The following is an 8,856-nucleotide window of genomic DNA, read 5'->3' as shown; positions in this document are numbered from 1 at the left end:
AAAAACTTTACATTACTCGAGATGAGAGTGAAGGCATAGACCCCTAAAATACTCAAAGTGATGCTAGAGTCATTCTCAATCTAACAAAAAAATATAACAAAAAATATAATAATGATGGGATTGAAGAGGTGGAGGCCAATTATAATCTAGATTTGTCCTAGAAAAGTAAAAAAATAAAAATTGGTTTAATGTAATTTTAGCACTTTTGTTTATCAAACTTTAATGCCTAATGTGAAAGATAAACTTATAAAGATAACTACACGCATTTAAATTATGATTTTTGTTTTGTTTGTTACAACATGTTAGTAACTCAAGTGGTTAGGAGCATCATTTGTTTTCTCATCTACCTGGATTCAATTCCAAAAGACATGTTTGATTGGTTGTGATAAGGTTTGAACAGTAGGGTAGGCACCCCCATCCACATAACATCTCGACTCTTGTTAAGTCATAAGTTATTGGTATATTGAGTAATAATCAAAAGGTTCCATCCTAAGCCTTGCCCAAATTACTTCAACATATTACCCATTCATCAATTTTTTTTTAAATATTTATCTCGTGAAGATGAAAAAGTAATAGAAATCTTTCAAAATATTTTTATCTAACAGTTCAAAATTAATTTTATTCTTATTTTTATTAATTAATAAATTTGAAATTATTTATTTATTTACTTATTATAATATATTAATTTTACTTATTCTAGTATACATTTCTAACAATTTTAAATTAATTTAGGTTTATTAATATATTTAATTTTTTTTGGTAATTAATTCATTTTATGATTTACTTATTATATATTAATTTATTCTATATTAATAAATGAAATTTCTTTTATATAAATAAAATAAATAAATAATATAAATTAATATAATACTCCGTATCATGGTTAAGCTAGTCGTTATCAGGCCAAATCGAGCTGTTGTCTTTTTAGCTGTTACCTTATCGAGAAATCAGAGGCATTGGATATTTTGCCCTGTCTATTTAAAGTGCATAGCCAGATCTGCTCATGTGCTGAGGATGAACCACACTGGTTGGTTCGAAACGCGTAGACAAAAATTTATCCATGTGATTTTCGCCGAAGAATTCTTCAAAAATTTGATATGGATCACAGAAGTCTCAATTCAATAATTAAAATAACATCTAAAAATCATTCTTCAAAAAGATTATATAAATATTTTAAAACATTTAATACATTACATATTTTTTCATAATTTTTATTACATATTTTCATAATATAAAGTAGTCTTTAAGTGTGATTTTTTAGAGTTTCTCGTGAATTTCTAACTAAAATCCGACCAAAAAACATAGCGAGATGTTCAATTTTATTATTTAAACAATTTTCTAACTATATATGAATTCAACACCTTTAAAAAAAACCTAAAACATTTTTATTGTGAAAAATTCACAAACCACGCTTATGATTTCAATGAATCTTTCTTATATTTTAAACCAACGAGATAAAATAAAAACCACACTTAACACTTCAATTACACTCCAAAAAATAACTTAAAGTTACTCTCCAAATATAATATTTCTTAAAGCCCCGATATACTAAGATAACCCATGTTTATATTTATAATATTAACATGTTTAAGATGCCCCTCTTTTAATCTGATCCGTCGATGAGCACGGTGATCGACGGCTACAAGTGACCTCTCAGAAACCCTAAAACTATACTTGCAATCGAGCTATATCCCCTGCCAGGGTTTGGCAAAACCTCCATTTTAACGTTGGCTGTGCTGGGCGAAGTGGAGAAAGAGGAGGAGGAGGAGCAGCAACTGCAAGACGAAGAGTTTGAGCAGCAGACCATCCGTTCATCATGGGGCGTATGCACAGTCGAGGGTATTCTCCATACCCTATATTTTGTTTTTATCTCCCTTTCTTTGAACGTGAATGTCTCAGCTCTGCTATTCCCATTCAATAGGAATATTTTTTCTAATCTTTGTTTTAAGCTTAGTTGATTGCCGATAATGCAATGGTCACAACTAGATCTGCGTATTACGTACCATACCTTGAATGTTTGTAAATGTATTGATCATATTGTAGACGCTCAATATTCCAATCTGAATGATGAATTATTTTCATCACTGAAGTAAGAATATCGTTTTTCATACTTTTCAACCTCTTAATTCCAAGGGTGTTCTTCGTGATGACTGTTTGCCCTATATCAGAAGATTAGGTTTTTTATACGGTAAAAGGTGAATAGAACACATGATTAGATAGAAGTCCTGATATCCGGTTCAACTTAAAGATCGGCAATCAGCTACATCTTCTAGACCGGCTGTGTTTTCTTTTGGTTGCGAAGTACTGTCATCGTCTGCGCTGCTGTGTATTTTGTGTGTGTGTGTGTAAAATACTATGGTTGGACGTTCTTTCATAAGGTCGGTTGTGGATAGCAGACAGTCATTCTCGTGGGTAGTTTCTTGTAATTTACTTTTTCTCGGTCTAACAGTTTTTTTTACACTAGGAGATTGTATATAGAGAGTGCATATGGAAGATGTGCTTAAACTGCGAAGTGGCTTGTGTGAGAACCCGTTAATGTTAAAAACTGATGGTCCAAGGTCCGCGGAAGTAAATGCCTTTTTTTATATGTTTCAATGCCCTTTTTATATCCTTGACTGCACTTAGGACATTGAACAGTAAAAAACACGTCTTTCCTCTCCTTGTGATTTTGTTCGCAAATGTGCTTCCTTTAAACTCAAGAGAGGCGCTACAACTGGCACGAAGACGTTGGGTGCCACAAGCAACACACCCTCCTTTCCTCTACTGTGAGGCAGTGCTTGATGTGCGAACTACAGAACCAATCACTTTTGTTCAGATAAGATGTTCTACGACCTGCAACTTTTCCACCAAAATCATACAGTACTTGCCCTTGGCCCCAGTTCCTGTTCCTATGTCTGGTGGAATTAAACACTGGGGAGGAGCTTGACATGCCACTGTCTTCGCTGCCAAATCACAATTCTATTGACATGGGTGCTTTAGGGATTTCAGCATATCCTATTCTCAGAAGGGACTATTCTCGTTGATTATCAACCAACCTAATCTCAGTATCATAACCTTAGTATCAAATATTGGGAGAGGGCAGCCTCTCGAGTTGCAAACCGTTTTTGACAGCGCAACTTGTGGAGACATTTGCACCTTAAGGGATTCAATCTCTCAGTGCTGGATAGTTTTGGGGTGAAGATGGATCTAGATGAGTTAGGTGGGTTATTATTGAAGTGCATTTTTCTTATTATTATTTAAATATGCAAATCGTTGCTTGTGGTACTTCTCCCTCTCCAAATATTTGGTTGTAACAGTGCCTATGGGTGTTGTAGTTTTTATTGCACTTAAGTCAACTTATTAAAAATTGAACTTGTTTGACACCAAAAAAGGTGGTTTCATTAAAGCAAGAGATCTTGTTTGAAATGAGGAACAATTCTAAAGGCCCAGAAATTTTTGGGGTGGTATTGTCAAAGTGGAAAGGGTATCAAGGTAGTGATACACCATTTTTGTTTTTATTGTGGCTAAACACTTGTGGGGGATTTGAACTTAGAATCTCACAATTTACATAATACATCATAAAATGGCAATTGCAAAAAATGAATATATTGTAAAAATCCAGATGATAAAAATGTGACTAAAGATGGAGGATCAATGATATCAACAATTTATATCTATTGTAATATAAAATGGAATAGAATTTAAGATTTGACTTCCAATGTCAAAAATGGAAAAAATTAACATTTGACCTTCAATGTCAAAATGGAAAAAAAATTGACATTTAGTGGCTAAAGTAAAGAAAAACTGGAAAAATATATGAAAAAGTAGCCTCCCAAAATAAAATAAAAGCAAAGTAGCTTAACTTCATCTTAACATGTGTTCCCTCAAGCACCTAGAGATTTGCATGGAGGTATTTTCTTATCCAGTTTATTTTTTTCTGACTCTCCTTGGTGTGTAATAGATGGGGGGTAGAAATTAATTTATGCTAGTAAACTACATACAGATATATACATGTGCTGATAGTTCCATTTTAATTCCCAATGTTTCAATCTCCAAGAGACTTGCATGAAGGTCTTTTCTGATTCCGCCTAGCGTGTAATAAATGACAGGTTGAACTATATACATATCTATACATGTAGGTATCTGGTGATCCTAGATATGAAAATTGACTCATACACGCCCACCTGTGACCTACACCTAAGGACCGACCCTGGAAACCATTTTTTTTTGTACCTAGAGGAATCTGTAACAAGTCTGGTCTTCTACTAGCATGAAATTGGGATAATTCCAGCATGCTACTGCTATACCCCTAGGCTCATGGTGCTGCTCCAACATGCCACATGCAGGTAAGTTGAGGTCGAACTGAATTTGTTGCAAGGAAAGCCTTAACAAGCTACCTGTTGCCAACTTCTCTTTGCACGGGGGCTACTAACCCTAGAAGCCCTTTGGCTAAGCTATGCTTTGCATTTGTAGTTGTCATGATAAATGAGTACATATTACATGTCACTGGGTACTGTGCTTTATCTGGTGTCAGTGCCACTTTGTTTCTTTGGCATTCATATGGGGTTTGCGGCTGTTTAAATATTATGTGAATTCCATATTAATTAGGGAAGTGGCTCATTGAATTTGGTGTCATGGTTCTTTGTGCAGAAAAGGTATTTCCTCTTCGGCACTACCGTACAAGAGGACTCCCCCAAGTTGGTTGAAGATTTCATCTCAAGATGTAAGTTGCAGATGCTTTTTAAAGTATATTTATTGCATTTTGATTATTTTGTCTCAAAACATGTCTTTTTGGCCATTAGGTGATGCTACTATTGTACATGGTAATGTTAAATCTTATTAAATCGGCTATGATTTTGTTAAGATGTTTTTGAATGTATTTTATTTATTGTGGTTTGATTGTTTTGAATTCTATATTCGTTGCTAAATCTAGTGGTTTCTACAGTAGTGTATATTTCTAACTTGGCATTTGAAGGCATCATACAGGAACTTCCTTGCAATTTTTTTATTTGCATGTTAGTCTGGTGTGTGATGGACATTTTATACAGTAATCAGTTAATCAATGACAATAATTTCTTTGTTATTTTGCTTCTCCAGGTCGAAGATAATATTTGCAAGTTTGCCAAGAGAGGTTTGACGCCATCACAAATTGGTGTGATTCTCCGTGACTCCCATGGAATTGCACAGGTGAAGAGTGTCACTGGCAGTAAAGTCCTGCGAATACTGAAGGCTCACGGTGTGTGCTCTTATATTTCGTTTAACACAATGAAAGTGGGATTTTTTTGCCTCTCAGTTTGTAACCTAGAGCTTCTATGTTCATCTTAGGAGGCTGAATTTTGAAGCCTTTTTAGAAGCTATTCTAAGAGATTTGGATTCTTGTAGGCCTTGCACCAGAAATACCTGAGGATCTGTACCATCTTATTAAGAAGGCGGTTGCTGTCAGGAAGCATCTTGAGAGGAATCGTAAGGATAAAGATTCCAAGTTCCGACTGATTTTAGTGGAGAGCAGAGTCCATAGGTTAGCTAGATACTACAAGAGGGTCAAGAAGCTCCCACCTGTCTGGAAATAGTAAGACATTTTTTATTCCCTTTCATTATTTTCTTGTCCATCTGAAGCATATGACATATTCATGTTTAAGCAAAATGAAAATGCATTCTGTAGTAATTAAATGTGAACATTTATTAGGATGGGGTGGGAAGTTAGGAAAAGGTAGGATGGTGGGAGCTTGGTACTCGATGCATATTTTTATGGTAATGAATATATGCTTTTTGTTTTGTGCAAAATTTTGGTTATTGTGACATACTTTATTGTTAGGATTGTCTATATAACCATTATTCCAAGTGACAACTCTATGAATTTTCTTTGTTCGTATGTCTAATGTGTAAATTGTTACTAGTATTTAACCATGAAATAATCGAATAACTTGAATTTCAAATGGAGCAATGTGAATTAATCGTGTGGCGCTTATTATTGGGGGTTTCCTTGAGGAATTATATCCAATTAATAAAGTAATTAGACATCACTGTCATTTATGAATGTTGATGCCAGAAATAATTGAGGTTATTCTTTCGTTTGTATTAAATATATACTTTTAACTATCTGGGTGTTAGCTGTTTATTACCCTTATACTGGCTAATATGTTCGTTTCCTATATGTTGCAGTGAATCTGCCACTGCCAGCACTCTCGTGGCTTAAGATTTTTCTCATCATAATGAACAACAATTATGGAGTCATTTCTTATGTGGGGTATTGCAAGAGCTACTGATTGTTGCTGTAGAAGCTGATTAGACTTTTACAGAAGTACATCAATTATGTTCACCGGATTTTAGTGTTCCTTGTTTTAAGTCTCGACAATTTCGGAGTATTGAATGTTGGGGATAGAAACCCATCATGGAAATTTAATTTTTGTTAAGGTTGTTACTACGGGATTTCATTATTTAATATCTAGTTGTTGCTGAGCTTCTTTATAATGATTTTAAGCATGTCCCTTTTATGTCCGATCATAAATTTTTATGATAAGCCTTTTGATGACTGACAAGTTATATGTGGTTTACCTTCAATTGAGTTTATAATCAAAGCATAATTCTCATTATTGTAGCATATGTTTGGTTTCTATAAATAAGTTTGATCTAGATCAACATTCTGTCATAATTTTCATATAATATATTCAAAAAGTACGACTTGTCCACTGTGCAAACTTCAGAAATCAGCAGATACCAAAAGGCAACCAGACTAGGGAGTGTCGAGATAATTTACTGCAAAGGTTACAGATAAACTATAACCTTTACTATTAGATTATATAGAACAGTTGCCAACCAAAACCCAAATTACATGAAAAAAATGGAAGAGACATTAGAGTGCTTCACTAAAACATTGAACTTTAGAGACATTTCTCTAGTCACCATCTAATTTAGAACTGAGCTTTTAAGAGGCATCCCCATGTACCAAGCGGAGGTTCCCATGGGATTGAAAGAGCCAAATTCCTTGCATCAGGTGATTCTCAGAGGATTCAGTTGGCAGAGTAGGTGTTGTAGTGCTACAAGTTTTTATGGGCACTAAAATTGGTTTACCTTCAGTCCTACCAGTTCATGCACTATAAAATTAATTTACCCTACCCTGTATCTGGCCATATTTGGAAGAAAGTGTTTCTCCTTATCTTGCAGTGCATTTAATCCACCCTCATTTGAGATTCTACTTGTGAATGGGAGATGATCCAGTTTTCTACACTTGGAATAAGGACGTCTCTCCTGCCTTGGTAGAAGTGGCACCAGGTCATATATAAGAAACTGTTTCCCCGTATCCTGCAGTGCATTAATCCACACCTTCCATTCAGATTCTCAATGTGCATGGGAGATTGACGAGTTTCCAATTTCACTTGGAATAAGGACATGGCTGTCTGATTAGAACAGGGGCTACAAGTCACTCAACCATGCTCCAAATGTCAATAATTACAGATGTCAGAGTAGTGATTTGGAATATTCTTGCTGTACCAATCTGGCACACTACAATTGCAGTTGATCCCGATTACTGGAATTGGTAATCTGCTGTTAATCTTCAAATCCACTTTTTTCACGGTGTATTTTTTTCTTTGAATTCCCAATCTTTGTTTCACGGTGCAGCATTCTTCTTCGAGTTATTTCTGCATGCCTTGAAATCTATTGTCATGCTCCAGTTGCTAGTAGTCAATTACAGGTCATCAGGATTCAGGATTGAATGCTAATGATTTCCTAGGCTCAACCTAGTCACCAAAAAAGAAAAAAAATGCTAATGATTTGTTTGTCTCCAATCATCAAGTCTAGGTGGGTTGAATCCAAAGCATTGTGCAAACGAGTTAACATTGTGACCTCTCCCTTGTACACAGTCAATGAGAAGGCTGCAACTGACTCAACCAAGCTCACGGTGTCAATAAATTGCAGATATAGTCTACTGATTTGGAATATTCCCAATCTTTAATCTTTGTTTCAAGGTGCAGCATTTTTCTTCCAATTATTTCTTTATGCCTTCAAATCTTTTGCCATGCTCGAGTTGCTAGTAGTTAATTACAGGTCATTAGGACTAAATGCTAATGATTTCCTAGCGCCTCCAATCATCAAATTTGGGTGGGTTGCAATCAAAGCATCGTGTAAACGAGTTAACATTGTGACCTTTCCTTTGTACATCATTAATGAGAAGCATAAATCTCCCAGATATCTGGTATCTAGGCTGTTGAATGATATTTTTTTATTCACGTTTCTTTTCTGATACTGTCTGAACATATTATGATTCATTGATTGGTATAATCAACGAGAAACCAGAGTCCCGCACCAATGTTACTTAAAATGATATTATGTAAGGCCTATTTATACAAAATATATCATTAATTCATGTGGAGGCTAATACTTTATTATTGCTGATATGATTTGCCTCTTCAGGATCTTTTCGGTGTTTTATAGTCTATAGTTTTCTTAAATACTGTCAAGCTGTTTATATCATACACTGATCTTACTGACTGCTTATTCTTGCGTCCTTGTGTACCTTATTTGTTTCAAGAGTTTTCTATCTGTACCTGGCTCCATTTCTAGCATCTAGACGTCTCATCTTTTCTATTTCATATTTAGTTCACAGCAGTTAATTATTTGGGTGTTAAAGGTTTAGCTAGATATTTTTATGCAATTTGTTTAATCTATTATCCCATATCAATGTTTTATATTGTAGAAAGGTCTGGCAGACATGTTTGTCTTTGTACCTAGTTTTCCAGTGTCTACCTGTGTAAATTTTCAATCACATTGTAGGGAATGGAGAGCTAGTTCAGTGGGTTTTCTTTTGAATTCGGTAATCATGTAATTATTTCGTTCCCAAGTATAAATGTAAACCTTCGCAGACCTTTATGCAGGTCT

At 34.8% G+C, this 8,856-nt stretch overlaps 1 protein-coding gene across 1 annotated transcript; it reads left to right on the top strand.

Annotated features, from left to right (window-relative positions):
• The first annotated feature begins 1,679 nt into the window (after nt 1–1,679).
• LOC149150248 (small ribosomal subunit protein uS15) lies at nt 1,680–6,459 on the top strand. Its single transcript, XM_089446072.1, has 5 exons — nt 1,680–1,839; nt 4,630–4,702; nt 5,077–5,215; nt 5,362–5,548; nt 6,142–6,459. The coding sequence occupies exons 1-5, from the start codon at nt 1,817–1,819 to the stop codon at nt 6,173–6,175; spliced, it is 456 nt and encodes a 151-aa protein (XP_089302198.1). The 5' UTR covers nt 1,680–1,816; the 3' UTR covers nt 6,176–6,459.
• Nucleotides 6,460–8,856: the final 2,397 nt, after the last annotated feature.

This window comes from Pinus tabuliformis, chromosome 9 (genome assembly GCF_031772625.1).
Source record: "Pinus tabuliformis cultivar Carrire ecotype Pingquan chromosome 9, CPIR1, whole genome shotgun sequence".
Lineage (NCBI taxonomy): Eukaryota > Viridiplantae > Streptophyta > Pinopsida > Pinales > Pinaceae > Pinus > Pinus tabuliformis.
Note: the sequence above shows the minus strand (reverse complement) of the source record. Positions and strands in the feature narration are given on the sequence as shown.

Bases quoted from the DNA above. Each gene is read 5' to 3' on its own strand.
- LOC149150248 (XM_089446072.1), top strand. From the start codon at position 1,817: ATGGGGCGTATGCACAGTCGAGG. The intron at 4,703-5,076 runs GTAAGTTGCAGA...TTGCTTCTCCAG, and splicing joins TGAAGATTTCATCTCAAGAT to GTCGAAGATAATATTTGCAA. The intron at 5,549-6,141 runs GTAAGACATTTT...TATATGTTGCAG, and splicing joins CTCCCACCTGTCTGGAAATA to TGAATCTGCCACTGCCAGCA.